This window comes from Oncorhynchus mykiss, chromosome 14, assembly GCF_013265735.2.
Source record: "Oncorhynchus mykiss isolate Arlee chromosome 14, USDA_OmykA_1.1, whole genome shotgun sequence".
Classification (NCBI taxonomy): Eukaryota; Metazoa; Chordata; class Actinopteri; order Salmoniformes; family Salmonidae; genus Oncorhynchus; species Oncorhynchus mykiss.
Genome location: NC_048578.1, coordinates 18953052 through 18973641, shown reverse-complemented (window position 1 = coordinate 18973641; position 20590 = coordinate 18953052). Strand labels below are relative to the sequence as shown.

Here is a 20590-nt window from a genome sequence, read left to right as displayed (position 1 = left end):
TGAGGAGTGGCCAGTGAGTGACCCATAACATCACAATGCTGAAGCTGTTCAAGTAAAATGTGTACTCTCTGTCCTGCAAGTGTATGCCAGGATATGCCAGGCCCTGTGCCACCCCGCCCCCACCAGCCAGCACCATGAATCTGATAGCCCGAGCTGACTGACTGCAGCTCAGGCCAACAACCGGTGTGTGTGTGTGTGTGTGTGTAAAGGTCAGTCATGCTTTGCTGCCATGCAGACAGACACAAAGGGCATGCAGCATCATCAAACGGATCCCACAAAGGCTACAGCCATCAGCGGTGAGCTGTACTGTGTGAGAGGAGCAGAATTCTGGACAAAGTCCTGGTATACTGTTATTGGCATACAAAATGTGGTTGTTCTCAGAGGTGTGAAAACAAAAACCAAAATAACTTCTCTTGGGGCATCACAAATTTGAAAGATTCAGTGTGTCGACACAGTTGTTCCTCAGTTACGGCAATATTATCTTTGGACTACTACTGAAATTACAATACATTACCTTTGGCCTACTACAACTTACAAAGAAATGACAGGGAAACGGCCAAGCCACCAAAAAACGACACTCAAAGATCCATAGGAGTGGACTTGGCAAACAACCTATGCATTTCATAGGCATTTTCTGTATGGAGTGAATCAGGTTAATTTGTTCCGATGTTTTCAAGCTAAGGCTTTATAAACCATGAAGGAGTTCAACAACATCCGATCCTCAACTCTGGAAGCTTATTTGAGATGTGGTCAATAATTATCACACGTTTTCCAAGAAAATACTTCAATAAAGCTAGCAGTCAGTCACAGTGCCTGATTACGACCTCTGTGTTCATGTGGGGATGGAGAAAGTGAGGGTGCTGTAACAAGGTTGTAGAGAGCTCAAGCCATTTGTCGATGCAATGTCTAACTGAGCATCTGCAGTACACAGCTATCACCCATCCAGTACCCCCCCCCCCCCCCCCCCCCCCCCCCCCCCATTCTCAAATCAGCCCTTCAGTTAGGCCTACATAATATTCTACGTACCGTACATACTCTGGATATAAATCTTTCACACAGGAGTCCTCAACCAAACAAGGAGAACTTCACATTGTTGGTGTGTTGTAATTTGATGTTGAGCATTTCAACAAGGCAGGAGCTTTGTTAGGCCTATACCCTGGAAATCAGTTTGATGGGCCAATCTTGTTGAAGAAACTATGTCCACTATGTACAGGGCCTATAGACAGTCTACATTCCCTTAAACTTTTTTCACATTTTGTTGCGTTACAAAGTGGGATTGAAATATATTGAATTGCCATTTTTTGTCATCGATCTACACACAAAACTCCATAATGTGAAAGGAAAGTCCTACACATTTTTACAAATTAATACAAATTCAATAACTAAAACATAGTCGTTGCATAAGTATTCCCTCCTTTGTTTAAACAAGCCTAAATGAGTTCACAAGTCAAATGTGGCTTAACAAATCAAAGTTAATACAAAGTTATTTGGACTCTGTTTGAAATAATTGGGGTTGACATGATTTTTGAATGACTAACTCTTCCTCTGTCCCCCATTCATACAACGTCTGTAAGGTCCCTCAGTCAAGTACTGAATTTCAAGCACAGATTCAACTACAAAAGACAAGGGAGCTTTTTGAAAGCGTCATAAAGAATGGCAATGATTGGTGGATGGGTAACAATAGCAAATCAGACATTGAATATAAAAGGTATCTTTAAACATGGTCAAGATAATATTTATGCTGTGGATGATGTATTAAACCAACTAGACACATCAAAGATGCAGTCGTCCTTCTGAACTGAGCTGCAAGGCAGAAAGGAAACCGCTCAGGGATGTTACCAAGAGGTCATTGATGATTTTTGAAACATCTGTGGACGGATCGAAGGACTCCACAATAACGACCTTAATGAGAGTGAAATGAATAATACAAATATACAAAATATTCCAATATGCAACAAGGCACTAAATTAATACTGTAAAAAAACATGTCAAAGGAATACACTTTTTGGCCTAATTGCAAAGCCTTATGTTTGGGGCAAATCCAACACATCACTGAGTAATGTCTCCTTATTTTCATGAATGGTGGTGGATGTATCATGGTATGAGTATGCTTGACATTGCAAAGACTGAGGAGTTTTTCAGGATGAAAAGAAACAGAAAAGAGCTAAGCACAGGCAAAATACTACAGGAAAACCTGCTTCAGTCTGCTTTACACCAGACACTGGGAGAGGAATTCCCCTTTCAGCGGGACAATAACCTACAACACAAAGCCAAATCTACACTGGAGTTGCTTACCAAGAAGACAATGAATGTTCCTGAGTGGCCAAGTTACAGTTGACTTAAATCTGCATGGCAAGACTTAAATTACTCTCTAGCCATGATCCCCAACACTTTGACAGAGCTTGAAGAATTTTGAAAATAATTCAAATGGGCAAACATAGCTCTTAAGAGACTTACCCAGAAAGACTCACTGCTGTAAATCGCTGCCAAAGATGTTTCTAACACGTATTGACTCAGGGAGGTGAATACTTATCGAATCAAGGTATATTAGCGGTTTATTTTTCATTAGTAAAATAAATTACAAATAAATACATTCTTCCACTCTGAAATTACAGTAGTTTGTGTAGATCTTTGACAAAAAATGACAATTAAATACATTTCAATCCCACTTTGTAACACTATAAAATGTGAAGAAAACCCAAGGGAAGGGGGGTGTAGACTTTCTATAGGCCCTGTATCTGGGCCCTTGCAGGGAAATCGTACAATTTAGTATACGTGTTGCCGTATATAGCACAGCCCTGTTTGTGAACACTACTAATAGTGGCTTTTGCATGGAGCATGAAGAATACAGCACAAAGCTGCATATCAGGACAAACAAGATGGAGGTGGTGAAATCATAAAGTGATGAAGCTGTGGCAGGCGTGAGACGAGCATACCTGCTCCGATTGCAGTAGGGGCATACGTTTGCCCTGCAGGGAAAGAAGGCAAGGGAAGAGAGTGATCTTTGTACAGACCAGTCACAGGCAAACTGAGTGAGAACAATACTTACTGTGGATTATAAACCTAGATAACGTACGGATCAGTCTCCAGAAAAGCCGAATCCTAACTAGAGATATGAGCAAATTCTGTTTTTCATGCAAATCTCATTAATATCAAGGTGTGATCTCTGTGAACTTTTGAGTTAAACACTCAAAGTTAGGATTATGCCCCACTTGGGGAACTAGGCCTATTTTGGGGGGAAACTGGGTGAAATAGTCCTACACATATTGTCCTAGTAACCCCTTCTGTTGTAACAATGAATCATTTATGTTATAGATAGATATGGTAGTGGTCACGTAGCACCCTTAATTCAAATGTATTCATGCAGTGTTTTTTCGTCAGTGTCAGGGCACACATTTACGAAACGTTCAGATAGAAATACATTTGGTAGACTAGACATGTATTTCAGATCTATTCACGGCATTTCTATCGCGACCCAGAGAGTGAGTGTGTGGAGGGGGGGCTCACCGGAGGCCGCAGCAGGGCAGGGTGAAGAGGTGTAGCAGGGCCAGCAGCACCCGGAGGGGCAGCAGAGTGAACACGTAGAGGAAGGCATCCAGACACAAGAAGAAGCCGAAGATCATCAGCTGGAGGGTAGAATACAACACACGCACAGGTAAAACACGGCTGCTCAATCACACCTACAAATAGAGCAACTGAGTGTGTGTGTGTGTGTGTGTGGGCCATGTGTGAGTTTAAAAAGCGTCAGTGTTTGTTGGTCGCACTATATAGAATGGCACGTTTTCATTTTCACAGTGCAAGCCCTATAGTAGATTTTGAAATAGCATTTTCATGTTTACTGAACTAACTACTACAAATACTATAGTATGCAGACACACACACCGGTTAAACATGGCCACTGTGTGTGTGTCTACAGTAAGCTTGGCATATTTTCATTTTCACAGGTTATCGGCATGTTCAAAGATGACTTGGGTTGTGCTACTTTGAATGTAGTGTAGAATTTCCTGGTATGAGACAGCAAGATTGAGGTAGGCTACAGGCTAAAACACACACACTTTAGGCTAAGTATTAAGCCATTTGTTTGGCTGCATATTATTCTATGATAATCAAAAATGTAATGATGTAATGTAATGACTAGCTTTTACCTTGAAAGGAATTGTCAAAGTCTACACATCACACTCAATACAACGTTTGAAGAGAAATGAAAATATACACCTAAGATGCAACTTTTGAGTTGAAAGGGCAAAAAGCCTGCAAACATGAACCCCACACATACCTTCTCAAATAGCAAATACCATCTGATACCAGTCATCTCATGATGAGGGAGGTTATTAAGCACATGCCAGCTTCAGTAAGTCCTGCGTTAGCCTCACAAACAGCAGTAGTGATGGTGTTGCAACACTTCCCGTTTCCCACCAGGAAGTGAGTAGTGGGGGTTGGGTTGGTTAAAGAGAGTCACAAGTCACTCTTTCATTGGTCGGTCCCGGGCTTCTCTCTTCAGGTATTGTAGCATACTTCAGGCAGAGCTTCTAGACCTAGATCTGTTTACACACATTCCTCAGATCTCCAGGGCATGGAATGCTATGGCTAGCCAGTGAGGGTTGGAGTGGGGATGTAGATTACGCTAGGTGATGACTGATCTACACTGATGTTCAGTCTCAGTGTGAAGGTCTGAGGGCGCACTGTTGCCTAAGGGCAAATTCCAAATGAAAAATAGCAATGATGTGAAGGTTGTGGTCCACTTGATTTTTACAGTACCTTCAGAAAGTATTCATACCCCTTGACTTTTAGTTTTTACCCCTCTCTAGTGAATTTCAAACCCACATTCAACCACAAAGACCAGGAAGGTTTTCCAATGCCTCACAAAGAAGGGCAGCTATTGGTAGATGGGTTAAAAAAAAAAAAACATGAAAAGCAGACTTTGAATATTCCTTTGAGCATGGGGAAGTTATTATACTTTGTATGGTGTATCAATACGGCCAGTAACTACAAAGATACAGGCATCCTTCATTACCGCCGGAGAGGAAGGAAACAGCTCGGGATTTCACCAGGAGGCCAATGGTGACTTTAAAACAGATACAAAGTTTAATGCCTGTGATAGGAAAAAACTAAGGATGGATCAACAACATTGTAGCTACTCCACAATACTAACCTAAATGATAAGAGTGAAAAGGAGGAAGCCTGTACAAAATAAAAAAAATAAAAAAACATGCATTCTGTTTGCAAGGCACTAAAGCAATTCTCTTTTTGTCCTGAATACAAAGGGTTATGTTTAGGGCAAATCAAATACATGCACCTGTTAAGAAATTAACTGTGAAAACTGTTAGAGTCCTCTGGATTTATGATTCATTTAACAATTGTATAGTTCAATTTTGAACAACAATTCCATTTAGTGACTATCCCTGCAGGCATGTTCCCCATTCAACACACCTCAGGTTGAGCTTACTTCACTGAACTAGTCTCTGCTTGTCCACAGATAGCAATGTTTGAGAAAACGCAGAAGTTTGGCAAAGACATCACTGTCCCAGAAAATCACATTGCATTCTACTAGGGCTGTGGCAGTCATGACATTTTGTCAGCTGGTTAAAATAGTATGAATAGTTATGTGAATAAGGTATCTGTTTGTTATTTGTAATAAATTAGCAAAAATGTCTTAAAACCTGTTTTCGCTTTGTCCTTATGGGGTATTGTGTTGAGATAGCAGTTTTTTAAAAATGTAATCCATTTTAGAATAAGGCTGTAGAATAACAAAATGTTGAAAAAGTAAAGGGGTCTGAATACTTTCCCGAAGGTACTGTATGCATAAGCTCTAATATACATATGGATGTTTTGAATTAATCGTCACCTTAGAAAAAGCACTGTCCATTTCCTTGTGTATCTTTGAAACATCCACAACAACCATTTTTTCCACTAAGTTTCAACTGGTTGTTGAACTTCTTTCTTTAAATTGACCTATGAGGTGAGTTTAAAAGCATGATACTGTTACAGCCCTAGGTTCAAAAATTGCTGAACAGTGAACCATCATATTTCTGTATAAAAGATCGAATAATTAAGGAGAAGGATTGCTGTTTTGAATTTGGTCAAGTTAGTGTGGTAGAGGAGGGAAAAATATTGTTATCCATCAATGATAAGCCACCAGGTACAGACAACCTTGATGGGAAACTGTTGAGAATGCCACCCCTATTTGCTATATCTTTAACCAAAGCCTAAAGGAGTGTGTGTGTCCACAGGCGTGGAAGGAAGCTAAAGTAATTCCACTGCCTAAAAATAGTAAAGCACCCTTTGCTGGTTCTAACAGCTGCCCAATCAATTTGCTGCCTATTCATAGTAAACTGATGGAGAGAATTTTGTTTGACCAAACATAAAGCTGTTTTTCAGAGAACAATTTAACTACTGACTTTCAGCATGCATATAGAGAAAGGCACTCAAATTGTACTGCACTGACTCAGATGACTGATGATTGGTTAAAATATGATAGTTGGAGCTGTATTGTTAAATTTTAGTGCAGCCTTTGATGTTATTGATCATAAATTGTTATTAAAGAAACTCACTTGCTATGGCTTTACATCACCTGCCATAACACGGTTGGAGAGTTATTTATCCAATAGAACCCAGAGAGTGTTCTTCAATGGAAGCTTCTCTAACATCAGATACAGTTTATTAAAAGTAGTCCCAGAAGAGTAGCTATCTCAGAACACACACACACACACCTTCCCAATAGTTGGGGGTTTTGAGGAGAGAAATAAAGGCATGGGTAAATTTACCTATTTCTGGTATCAGAATTTAGTGCAGAGGTTTATTATTCCCAGGTGAGTTTACAGAGGTGAATTTATGGGAATCTTTGTAACATACTCCATTGAAAATGTAACCAACACCACCATCTACTGGTTCTATAGAGACGCTGCATCATGTTATCAATGTAACATGTTACAACACCACCATCTAGTGGTTGTATAGAGACACTACACCATACTTATTTTTCTTTAAATCAAAAACAATTTTGTCACATACGTGTTTTGCAGATATTATGGGTGTAGCAAAATGCTTGTGCTTCTAGCTCCGACAGTGCAGTAATATCTAACAATGGCTGTGTTCGAATACCCATACTACATACTTAATGAGTATATACTACATACTATTAGTTAATTTTATTATACTGTAAAAGAACGGTATGGTTTCAGTTGAGTGGAAGCTTTGGCCTGAGGAGTAGGGTTAATCTGAGCACTCAACGGCAGTCAAGTACCCAAGCTAACTGGCTAACATTGGCTAGCTACATCCAGAAACAAACGAGAGAACACCTCACTCTGACCAATTTACACACCATAGCAGAGCTGGTTAGGCTGTTTTCATGTTACCTAGGGCTTTGGTGACTAACTGTGCTACAGGAAACAATTTATTAAGGTTTTTTTTGCAGACGTTTACGAACACCTGCTATATTCAACGTTGTGCGAGAGTTCTCTGAAATCGGAATAGGTCGCCAGAATTAACAATGTCCATTGAAACGCACAACGACTATACCACTTCGCTAAGAATGTGAATAATCAACTCAATAAACGTTGGTTAGTTAGTTAATATACTGCCTGGCAAGTTCGATGTATTAGTATCCAACTAACGTTAGGTAACTAGTTATCATACCGGTAACTTACTGCTGGAACGCTAAGGATAGCGTAGCTAACAAATTGTTAGCCAACATAACGTGTAACGCAACTTACTTGAAAAGTCATTACTTTATTACATTGCTCAACATTTTCTTGACATTTGTCATTAATTAGTTCAATGAATTTGTATTCGCTCGTCGGACTTTGGCTGCATATTTTCTGCCATTATCTTCAAATCTGAAGCCACGCCCATTTTCTGAAAAATTGCATTATGGGCCCTAAAAGTATGAAAATAGTGTCCTGTGTGTGTATATTTCATATTTTGGAAAATTTAGTACGACATATGGGAACTTTTGGCATACTACTAATATCCATACCATGACCAGTAAGCATACTATATACTCAATTCACGTCACAAATAGTATGGTGAGTGCGGTTAGTATGAGTATTCGAACACAACTCATGTCTATGACAGCATACCGAAAAACATTCTGGGCTGCAATAATAGGCAATAGCAATAAATGACAGAGAAAGAACCATATAGGCCTACACACTATTCTCTGTATATCAATTTGTGTCAACTCTATAAAAAATGCGATATGAATATTAATACAAAATTAGAATATTCATTTCACTGGAAATACCAGATGCTCCAAAACATTACCAAGGGCAATGCGAAACAAACACTGTTGAATTGTCCTTTTTGTGTGGTTATCTGTGTGTGTGGTTCCCAGGGGGCCTCAACTGTACCTACCTTTTCCAGTTCTCTGGGAATGCGCATGCATGTGTACACTCTCTCTCTGCGCTCCGTGTATTTTGCTTCGTTGTGCTCCAGGAAGTAGCCCCGGGTCAGCTCAGCACACAGGAAGCGTGCCAGCGACGGATCTGGAAAAACATTATGACAACACTTAGCGTTCTGTTACCACATGGCTATTGTCCCTCCACAGTCACTGTTCACGCTCCTGGTGATCATCACAATGGCCAAAATACATGGCAGTGTTCTAACTGTGGGAAGCTCTGACACAGAAAACAAAATATAGCATGAATGAAAATTTGAGGGAAAGGAAATTTCTCTTTTGAAAGTGAAAGAATGACACACCAATCATTGCCTAAATAAAACAAAGTAGCCTACCCATTCACATAGGACTGGTGGCGACCCATCATTCAGGGCAGAGCCCCACCTGTTTTGAGCCCAACATTTTTGGCAAAAAATAATTAAATACAAAACAGGGGCTTGCCTGTTTTGCATGTTTTTTTGGCATTAATATGTGTCACATATCAGTTTGCAAAAAATTTAGAAAGATGTATATATATATTACACTAACGATCAAAAGTTTGGAGTCACTTAGAAATGTTTTTGAAAGAGAAGCAACTTTTTTGTCCATTAAAATAATATCAAATTGATCAGAAATACAGTGTTAATATATTGTTAATGCTGTAAATGACTATTGTAGTTGGAAATGGCTGATTTTTAATGGAATATCTATGAAGGCTATTCCATGCGAGAAATTGCCAAGAAACTGAACATGTTGTACAATGCTGTGTACTACTCCCTTCACAGAAAAGTGCAAACTGTCTCTAACCAGAATAGAAAGAGTAGGAGGCCCCAGTGCACAACTGAGCAAAAGAACAAGTACATTAGAGTGTCTAGTTTGAGAAACAGACGCCTCACAAGTCCTCAACTGGCAGTCTCATTAAATAGTACCCGCAAAACACCAGTCTCAATGTCAACAATGAAGAGGTGACCCCAAGATGCTGGCCTTCTAGGCAGAGAAGCCTTTTAAAATTATAAACTTGGATTAGCTAACACAACGTGCCATTGGAACACAGGATTGATGGTTGCTGATAATGGACCTCTGTACACCTATGTAGATTAAAAAAATAATAATAATAAATTACGTTTTTAAAAATCAGCCATTTCAAGCTACAACAGTAATTTTTTACAACATTAACAATGTCTACACTGTATTTCTGATCAATTTGATATTATTTTATTTGAATTGCTTTTCTTTCAAAAACAAGGATATTTCTAAGTGACCTCTAACTTTTTAATGGTAGTGTATATCATTGAGTTAATAAAATCGCATACAAACATGGTCTCTTTTTTGTTTTCTTGAGTAAGGCAGCTCCAAAACGCAGGTGTTTCAGCCTAGCTCAGCGCTTTCTGTGGTGGTGGGGTAAGCCAGCAGAAAATACAGAGCGTTGCACCGTGATTGGCTCAGTGTTCTGTCACTCATGGGGACACTACGTCACCGCCAAGTCTAAGGGTAGAGCTAGAAAATTGGGTGCTGCCATAGTTACATTGGAAGTGCCCATCCAAGAAGGCTCAAGGTCATTGGCCACAGACAAAATTACATCAAATCACAATATATCTACAATAACTTTGATTGGACTGATCATGTCAACATCATACTTTCAACTCTTAGCTAGCAGTCATCATCATGATTCAAGTCAACAATCTACTGGCAAATCCTTTTTAATCCTTGTCTTATGAAGAGAAGTTATAGATAAAATGTATCAGTGCTCATCGGCCATTGGACATAAACATTACACGCAAATTCAACAATGAGTGGTTTGGAAGAAATCAGTGACAGTGGCTAACTGCAAGCATTGCAAAGCAAACACTAGCCTGCTATTCAGTGGAGTGGCTGAGAGGTCCCAAATCTGGGATTAAGGGGCTCTTTTCCAAGTTTAAAATGATAAACATTCAACATTGGCCTTGCTGTGCATGAAGCATGATTTGTGCCGCGCTCAAAACAACTTAACTCGGAATTGCAAAAACTTGACTTCAGTAAGTTCAAGACAACTGGGAAGCTGGGAATAAACGAGCTCCGACTGGGAAAATATGTTTTGAACGGTCATCCAACTCGGAATTGTAAATCCGGCCTCTTTCTAGAGCTACGACCTGAAGATCAACGACGTCGTCATGATTCGACCTTGTTTTTGTTTATTTTTTGGGGGGGCTCTCAAGAGTTCCCAGTTGTTTTGAAAGCACCATAAATTCAGAAAATGCCAGACTGATGACAACATTTTCCCACGAAGGACCGCCACGCCACCTTCCTGTTCAAGTCAGCACAGCACAACAAGTGGCGTCCAAAAATGTATTGTATGCTGCTGCATAAATTATGTAATATGACTGGCAGATATGTATACTGTAGCTAAGAAAGTAATACTTAAGTGTATGTTGTGTAGTAAGATGTTAGTAGACCATGTGCCTCACCCTAATAATTTGGTCTATTTACCCTTCTTAATTTCGCCGACTGTTCTGACTTGGTGGTGCACATGTAGCCTATAACTTGTTTTGGAGAGTATTGATTGAATATTGTAAGAGGTTTCATTGTCTGCTTTATATGCCCCTTTATTTATCCTACAGTTCTGACTTGGTGTACAGGGAGAACACTGTAAGAACAGCCCATGTTTTGAATTCTGTTGCAATACATTTAAAATGTGCTAAACAAATAGTTATATTGACTACGTCCATCCTAGCTCGCTCATTAATATCTTAATCAAAATTACGGATTGCCTCTTATCCACTTGTCCTCTTATGCCATAGTTTGTACATCTCAATTGTCATCAGAAACCACATTTGTTTGAGCAAGTCAGCCATATCAGCTATGTTTTTTTAAAGGCAGTAAATGAGGCTGCTTGAACTGTTTCGCTGGAAGAGGCTCCGCTGATGTGTAGGTGTAGCAGTGGTAAGATGTTGGGACAGCTTTATGTAGGCCGTATGTGGGCACTGTTTGTCACCGTTATAGTGCAATTAATGTATTGTTTTGTGTTGTGTGGTGGCTTTGCTGGCATGCATCCCACTTTTTTTTTGCTCCACCAAGATTGACATGCTATAATTTCCACTGTATAGGCCATCATTGTAAAACTGACTTGCCTAGTTAATAAAGGTTAAATTAAAAAATAAAATAAACATAGGACAGGAACCAACTGAATTGGTCATGTCTAGAATGGATGCAGCTTTTCTCAAATTGACATTAAAAGTATAATTCTTTACAAATATTTTAGCTAACCCTAACCTATTTCTCCTAACCTGCTGTGTAATTTCTCCTATGAAAAGTAAATCTTGACAATAGCTGTATTCCTTCTAGACAAAACCAACTGAATTTGAAGGCCAATTTAACCCTAATGGATTATCTAATACACTTGCTAGATATGACTTTTGGTATGAGGAAAACTTTGAGCTACAATGGCAACATCCCACTTATGAAGTTTTGGAGTATAGGAACTACGAGTATGCTGTGCTGTTAAATATACATAACAGTAGAATTTAAAACAGTCTCACGTGAGTGAGCAGAGACTGTTCTCGTTTGTTGATGTGAAGCAAAGGCCTCCCGACCCCCTTTTTACATTGACTTGAGGGCGTTACCCGAAATGACCCCCTTACAGTATTGAAATATTTTCCAGTCGGTTGGAAATAGTGAGAACGTGTCAAACATGATATATTGAAAGCAAAGATGATTTCCAACAGAAATATTGTCTACATTGACCGGATTCCACAACGTTTTGTAGTAACTCGGCGCCTTACAGTTACAGTATACATTGATGCACGCAAAAAGAAAAGGCAGCAAGCTAACGTTAGCCCAAACATTGACTTTATAGGTAACGTTAGCTAGAGAAACATTAACCTGTGGTAAGCAAAGAACGTAGCTACCTAATGCTAGATACTGTAGTTCACTATCTTGCTAGCTAGTAGGGTCTATGCCGACTTCAGTGACTGTTGCCCCCTCCGCGTATGCTAGCCCAATAATGTACTAAAGGTATTTAGCGTCTATGAATGGGGTACGTTAACGTAGACGTCTCGTGCCTTGGCGCGGTTCGTGACATGCAAGCAAATTACCAGGAATTAAAACGTCGTAAGTATTTAGTCGCTAAATGACAAATATTTGTAACGATCAGTTAGCATAAATATGTTTGTCACGGGCTACTAAACCTCTATTGACAAACAATCTTGCGAATCAGCTTGTTAGATGACAACAACACCGTTTGACAGCGAGACAATCCAATGGCGTGCTTTGATTGGTTGTGCATTCTGTCGGGACAGCCCAACGATAACAGAAAATTGTTGTTACACTATAACATGTATTTTACAATGCTTTAATGTGATCGTCAGCTTCCAATGCATTATTAATATACATATTAAAGAGGTCAGATAAAATGATAGCTAAACGATACCGCTTTGATCTGCGCAAGAGATCCAGGGAAACCCACCTGAGTTTTCGCGTTCACGTTGCTCCCGTCTGACAGCGTTCATATCGTAAAAGCCCAATGTTTCCGCCAAATCTGGAGTTCTAACGACTTTCTCCGACTTTGGTATGTCATCCCATGGCCGTTTCCCCTCCTTCTTGTCCTCATTTTCGGTTTCTTTTTCATCTGACGGCCCGGTCCCCAACAAGTCCGCCATCTTCACTATGCCGCCGCGCTGGTAGCAACATTCAGAGACCAACGCAACGTCATCACTTTCTCACGCAGGGATTGATTCATAAAATATACAAACATATAAATATTTATCAAACAAACATTATCCACACCGATTATAGACCCACAAAATTCACCACATATATGTACAACGGGTATGTGATTTGTAATATTTTGCTTTATCCAAAATAAGTATCACATAATCATAGGCTTTTGCAAAAAAAATAAGGTGACAATTTCAATTAAATCTCAATTAATTTAACCGCAATATTCAATCAATGGGAATAATAACATTTTGATGTGACTGTCAAACCAAATAGGAATATTCTATTTGGATAATCAATGTTCTTTCAAAACCACAAGATGGCAACAAAGACCCATCCAAATAGTTCACACTTGGGGTGCGTTCGTAAATTCCCTCTGGAGTGGCAGCTCGTGCTCAGAGTGTGCGCTGGGCGTTTGTAAATTCAGAACATTGTCAGATTGTCCATTTGTAAATTCAGAGAATTTCGCTTTTGGAGCGTTCAGAGCGCACGCAGGACGCTCTGGCAGAGGAGTAGGGTTGATCCGAGCATTCTGACCTCACAACGGTAGTCAAGCACCCAAGCTAACTGGCTAAAGTTAGCCAGCTTGTTAGCTACTTCCAAACATAAATGAAAGAACACCTCACTCTGACCATTTTACTCACCCTAGCAGAGTACTGGTTAGGCTGTTCTTACGTTATCCAGAGCATTGGTGACTGTAACTGTGCAGCTGGAATAATTGAATTCATATTTTTTGCCGATGTCTACTGTCACCGGTCATATTCAATGGGTGTCGAGCGTTAGTAAATTCATCAGTTATTTAAAGCTCTGGCACACAGACGAGAGTGTTCTGAAATCAGAGTAGACAGCCATAGTGAATTTACGAACGCACCCTTGATGTCCTGCTGCTTCGCTGCCTTTAGTAACTGATGCCTGAATGATTGATTTCTGTCTTGATTCCTGTTCAAAGATAAACAAATTGATTGATGAACCAGTTGACCCCATGACCCTAAATAACTCATTATATTGATCAAGGATCTAAGAAGGGGTGGCTGACATTAGCCACATTAGAAATTGGTCTTAAAATAGGTTATTGTCCATCAATCTGTCACATTGGAAATACGTAAGGATACAGCACAGTTACGCTGTAGTACCATCATATCGTATTGGCTACCTATTGATACGAGAACAGACAGACTAGAATAAAGGTATATGAAAACATATTAATGGAGAAACAGACATGCATGAACACAGAATGCACAGTAATCCATACAATTTATAGACTACTTTCTAGAAACCCAATCGGAACAATCTTTAAGCATGGTTTATTGGCACACATAATGGCAAAGCATACATACCAGACATCAGATATGACACAAAACATCTCTGCGATATAATGTACAAATTGTGCAGAGTTCTAATAATACCAGGTTCACACCTATTCAGAAATGTGTTAGCTTCCTTACAAATGCACAAATAAATACACAAAAGACCCAAACGTTGTCTTCTTGCCTTTAAGAAACAAAATCCAACAGAAGAGTAGACTAGAGGAGATGAGGGGGGAATCAAGTCAAAGAACAACTGGTAACACTAAAGGAGGGGTTTTAAAACTGCATTTCTGTAGGGCCTTGAGTATGCTGGTTTTTGCTCAATAATTTGCAAATTATGTATACTGAACGAAAACATGTATGCAACATGCAACCATTTCAACGATTTTACTAAGTTACAGTTCATATAAGTAAATCAGTATTTTTGAAATAAATGAATTAGACCCTAATCTATAGATTTCACATGACTGGGCAGGGGCGCAGCCATGCGTGGGCCTGGGAGGCTTAGGCCGACCCACTGGGGAGCCAGGCCCAGCCAATCCGAATGAGTTTTCCTCACGAAAGGGCTTTATTACAAGACATAAATACTCCTCAGTTTCATCAACTGTCTGGGTGGTTGGTCTCAGATGATCCCGCAGGTGAAGAAGCCGGATGTGGAGGTCCTGGGCTGGCATGGTTACATGTAGTCTGCGGTTGTGAGGACGTTTGGACGTTCTGCCAAATTCTCTAAAACTACATTGGAGGTGGCTTATGGTAGAGAAATTAACATTCAATTCTTTGGCAACAGCTCTGGTGGACATTCCTGCAGTCAGCATGCCAATTGCAAGCTCCCTCAAAACTTGAGACATCTGTGGCATTGGGTTGTGTGACAAATTTTTGTGGCCTTTATTTTCTCCAACACAAGGTGCACCTGTGTAATGATCATGCTGTTTAATCAGCTTCTTCTAATGCCACACCTGTCAGGTGGATGGATTATCTTGGCAAAGGAGAAATGCTTACTAATAGGGATGTAAACAAATTTGTGCACAAAATTGGAGAGAAATACGCTTTTTGTGTGTATGGAAAATATCTGGAATCTTTTGTTTCAGCTCATGAAACATGGGACCAACACTTCACATGTTGTTATATTTTTGTTCAGTATATCTTTAATATGCCTCCATTGAGACTAAAATGTTGTTTAAGATATGACTTCTGCATTAAATAAATGACTGGATATAAACAAAACAATAAATGTGCTGCTAATAGCAGCAGAAATCGGTCAGACAAACAACCAGAATCCAAAATGCCCTATAGAAATGTGAAACTCATACAAATCAAAAAGCTTGTTGAAACAGCTGCCATGTACAGTACAAAATGGATTCAGAATGGTGGCTAATCTTAAATGGATAAAATTGTAGTTCACACCTCTATTTACAGAGCACAGAGCTAGTTAGAGGACTCATCCTTATATCTGTGCCATTTTAGAATCTGTGACAGCATGAGCAACCCATTGAGGCTACAACCCATAGAAATCCCTACCTAGTTGACTACTTTAAAATGAAGGAAGCTGGAAGGCCTCAATGGCGCTGCTCCTGGTAAAACGGTCTCTATCATTCTCTATGTTACAGAGTTAGAAACCTTGTAACAGTGTTCCCAAACTGATGAATAAAATGGCGGTGTCACAAAAAGGTACATAATATACTGTATTTATTTATTTATCCTTTATTTAACTAGGCAAGTCAGTTAAGAACAAATTCTTATTTACAATGACGGCCTACCAGGGAACAGTGGGTTAACTGCCTTGTTCAGGGGCAGAACGACAGATTTTTACCTTGTCAGCTCGAGGATTCGATCCAGCAACCTTTCGGTTACTGGCCCAACGCTCTAACCACTAGGCTACCTGCCTCCCTGTACTGTACAGTACAGTACCAGTCAAAAGTTTGGACACACCTACTCATTCAAGGATTTTTATCTTTATTTTTACTATTTTCTACATTGTAGAATAATAGCGAAGACATCAAAACTATTAAATAACACATATGGAATCATATAGTAATGAAAAAAGTGTTAAATCAAATATTTTAGATTCTTCAAATAGACACCCTTTGCACACTCTTGGTATTCTCTCAACCAGCTTCACCTGGAATGCTTTTCCAACAGTCTTGAAGGAGTTCCCACATATGCTGGGCACTTGTTGTCTGCTTTGGGTTGAGGTGGGGTGATTGTGGAGGCCAGGTCATCTGATGCAGCTCTCCATCACTTTCCTTCTTGGTCAAATATCCATCCATTCTAATCTGCGTCTCACAAAGGCACAGCGGTTGGAAACTAAAATCCCAAATTTGGACCAAAGACCAAAGGACAGATTTTGACTGGTCCAATGTCCATTACTCGTGTTTCTTAGCCCAAGCAAGTCTCTTCTTCTTATTGGTGTCCTTTAGTAGTGGGTTCTTTGCAGCAATTCGTCCATGAAGGTCTGATTCACGCAGCCTCCTATGAACAGTTGATGTTGAGATGTGTCTGTTACTTGAGCTCTGTGAAGCATTTATTTGGCCTGCAATTTCTGAGGCTGGTAACGCTAATGAACTTATCCTCTGCAGCAGAGGTAACTCTGGGTCTCATGAGAGCGGTCCACATGAGAGCCAGTTTCATCATAGAGCTTGATGGTTTTTGCGACTGCACATGAAGAAACTTTCAAAGTTCTTAAAGTTTTCCGTATTGACTGACCTTCATGTCTTAAAGCGATGATGGACTGGCATTTCTCTTTGCTTATTTGAGCTGTTCATCCCATAATATATATTTGGTCTTTTACCAAGTATGGCTATCTTCTGTCTACCACCCTTACCTTGTCACAACACAACGGATTGGCTCAAACGCATTAGGGAGGAAATAACTTTTTTTTAAGTACTTTTAACAAGGCATACCTGTTAATTGAAATGCATTCCAGGTGACTACCTCATGAAGCTGGTTGAGAGAATGCCAAGACTGTGCAAAGCTGTCATCAAGGCAAAGGGTGTCTACTTTGAAGAATCTCAAATATATTTTGATTTGTTTAACACTTTGTTGGTTACTACGTGATTCCATATGTGTTATTTCATAGTTTTGATATCTTCATTATTATTCTACAATGTAGAAATAGTAAAAAATAAATAAATACCCTTGAATGAGAAGGTGTGTCCAAACGTTTGACTGGTACTGTATATCAAACAAACAAAACTAAATCATGCAGGAAAAAACTTTAAACATCAGTTTGGGAGTAGGTCATTTAAAGGGAAAGAACAAATTCCAAATGTGAAAGGCCTACTGATTGGCAAAGTACAAACATGATTGTAAAGTATTTTGGGGAGAAGCAAAAGAACACCAATAGACTACAAACACAATCAAACAGGTTTGCATGAAATAACAATTGGCGCTGATGCAGTAATTCTGGAAAAGTAATCATGAAACACGTGTCTCCCCACTTGAAGCTGTCCTTAAAGGTGAAACAGAGTCACTTTCCTTTTCATTGAAAATCCAACAAAAAACAACTGTAAACAAACCAACAGCCAAATTAATTTTCAATAAAAAGGCAAAAGCTCAAGACGGCGACGTCTCGGCCATCGCGGATGCAGTTTGGTAGCTCTATATGGGCTGAGTATAAACCTTGCCGGTTAGTTCTGATTGAGGCTGATGCCCTTAAAGGAGCCATTTTGTTTTTGATGTTTTGTTTTGACTTCCCCTTGTCAACTGTCCCAGAGGTGTTGCAACGTGCAAATCAAAGGTCAAAAGGGCAACAACCACAGAATCGCACTACAGTTAAAGCTCAAGGACTGAGAAGGTGTCCAAGAGGGACAATTCATATGAACACCTGCATTGTCATTCCCAGAGCTATCCCAACTCTCCTAACACTGTGAATTCCCACCAAATCCAAACAGAGGAATTCTAGGAAAAATTGAAAAAGAAAACCCAGTATTGTTTACGTCATCATTGCAATGCATACAACCTGTATGTATTTAGGTGAAAAAGCAGTGTTATTCATATGGATATTGCTGTGCAATGTTATTCAGTTCTCTGTCTCGCTCCTCGATGTTACAGTGAAGTCGGAGAACAATTGTTCTGATATTTGGTGGAGATGATCGATCATGATGAGTGACAGTGACACCGTTGACCACGACGTGAAAAAAATTGCCAACAGGGTTCAATTCAGTACAATGTGAGGTTTTAGAGGGCGCCGCCCTACTGTGCCAAAAAGGTACAGTTTTTTAATAATTATTTTCCCTCTTTGTTTTACTGTGAGGGCAACATGGTCTCATTAGAATATGTCCAAAATAGTAACATTCAACCATTGAAGTTAAATGTCAGCTAAGCTGACATATGAAGGTGGGGGCACTGACTGTGCTCTCGGTGGCCTTGGTCTCTGTGTGTTCTACTGTGACGACTGAGGCGCTGTGCTCTCGGCCTTGCTGTCCTGGTTGTTGAGCGGCTTGCTGCCCCACGGGCTGTTGTTGCCGAGCGATGGCGAGCCGTTGAAGTCATCCTCGTCGTCCAATCCGTTGGTGGCGTCGTACTGCGTGTTCTCCAGACGTGTGATCAGACGCTCGTCCTCGTCCCCGAACTCCCCGCCCATCAGGGTGGGCTCACCAACCACCATCACGTCCTGAAAGGAGAGAGGTTAAGGGCCAGACATTAAGGTCAGGTTAAAGGTAAGACATTTTGAATGACACATTGCTGCATGTGTGAGAAATGCATGACATTCTGAAATATATTATATGTAGAATTGATAATATATTGATTGTACGACAGTACCAGTCAAACATTTGGAAGCACAAACTCATTCAAGGGGTTTTCTTTATTTTTACTATTTTCTACATTGTATAATAATAGTGAAGACATCAAAACTATGAAATGACACATATGGAATCATGTAGTAACCAAAAAAGTGTTAAACAAAACAAAATAGATTTTAGATTCTTCAAAGTAGCCACCCTTTGCCTTGATGACAGCTTTGCACACTCTTGGCATTCTCTCAACCAGCTTCATGAGGAATGCTTTTCCAACAGTCTTGAAGGAGTTCCCACATATGCTCAGCACTTGTTGGCTACTTTTCCTTCTCTCTGCGGTCCAACTCATCCCAAACCATCTCAATTGGGTTGAGGTCGGGTGATTGTGGAGGCCAGGTCATCTGATGCAGCACTCCATCACTCCCCTTGGTCAAATAGCCCTTACACATCCTGGAGCTGTGCTTTGGGTCATTGTCCTGTTGAAAAACAAATGATAGTCCCGCTAAGCACAAACCAGATGGGATGGCGTATCGCTGCAGAGTGCTGTGATAGCCATACTGGTTAAGTGTGCCTTGAATTCTAAATAAATCACAGACAGTGTTACAGAGCAAAGCACCCCCACACCATCACACCTCCTCTTCTATGCTTCACGGTGGTAACCACACATGCGGCGATCATCCGTTGACCTACTCTGCGTCTCACAAAGACACGGCGGTTGGAACCAAAAATCTCAAATTTGGACTCATCAGACCAAAGGACAGATTTCCACGGTCTAATGTCCATTGCTTGTGTTTCTTGGCCCAAGCAAGTCTCTTCTTCTTATTGCTGTCCTTTAGTAGTGGTTTCTTTGAAGCAATTCGACCATGAAGGCCTGATTCACGCAGCCTCCTCTGAACAGTTGATGTTGCGATGTGTCTGTTACTTGAACACTCTGAAGCATTTATTTGGGCTGCAATCTGAGGTGCAGTTCACTCTAATGACCGTATCCTCTGTAGCAGGGGTAACTCTGGGTCTTCCTGTGGCAGTCCTCATGAGAGCCAGTTTCATCATAGCTCTTGATGGTTTTTGCAACTGCACTTGAAGAAACTATCAAAGTTCTTGAAATGTTCCGTACTGACTGACCTTCATGTCTTAAAGCAATGATGGACTGCCATTTCTCTTTGCTTATTTGAGCTGTTCTTCCCATAATATGGATTTGGTCTTTTACCAAGTTGGGCTATCTGTATACCACCCTTACCTTGTCACAACACAACTGATTGGCTCAAACACATTAAGAAGGAAAGAAATTCCACAAATGAACTTTTAACAAGGCACACCTGTTAATTGGATTGCATTCCAGGTGACTACCTCATGAAGCTGGTTGACACTTTTTTGGTTACTACATGATTCCACGTGTTATTTCATAGTTTTGATGTCTTCACTATTATTCTACAATGTAGAAAATAGTAAAAATCAAGAAAAACTGAATGAGTTTTTTAAAC

The 20590-nt window shown here is 40.0% G+C and overlaps 2 protein-coding genes across 8 annotated transcripts in view; both read right to left on the bottom strand.

Moving 5' to 3' along the window:
• Positions 1-13050, bottom strand: part of LOC110488944 (transmembrane anterior posterior transformation protein 1 homolog) — a 29071-nt gene extending 16021 nt beyond the window's left edge. The window contains exons 1-4 of one of the 4 annotated variants that reach the window (XM_036943087.1): positions 12816-13050; positions 8353-8483; positions 3508-3626; positions 2937-2969 (exon numbers count right to left, since the gene is read on the bottom strand). In XM_036943087.1, the coding sequence (XP_036798982.1) occupies positions 2937-2969; positions 3508-3626; positions 8353-8483; positions 12816-13008 (476 nt within the window). In that variant the 5' untranslated portion in view covers positions 13009-13050. Of the gene's footprint in view, positions 1-2936; positions 2970-3507; positions 3627-4276; positions 4945-8352; positions 8484-12815 lie in introns of those variants that run through there. The other 3 variants (XM_036943088.1, XM_036943089.1, XM_036943090.1) reach the window with 3 other exon arrangements.
• A 4473-nt stretch (positions 13051-17523) lies between these two features.
• The window catches only part of LOC110487746 (LIM domain-binding protein 2), a 116537-nt gene continuing 113470 nt past the window's right edge, over positions 17524-20590 (bottom strand). For all 4 annotated transcript variants that reach the window (XM_036943083.1, XM_036943084.1, XM_036943085.1 and 1 more), the window contains exon 9: positions 17524-18985. In XM_036943083.1, coding sequence (XP_036798978.1) covers positions 18755-18985 — 231 coding nt within the window. In that variant the 3' untranslated portion in view covers positions 17524-18754. The remainder of the gene's footprint in view (positions 18986-20590) is intronic.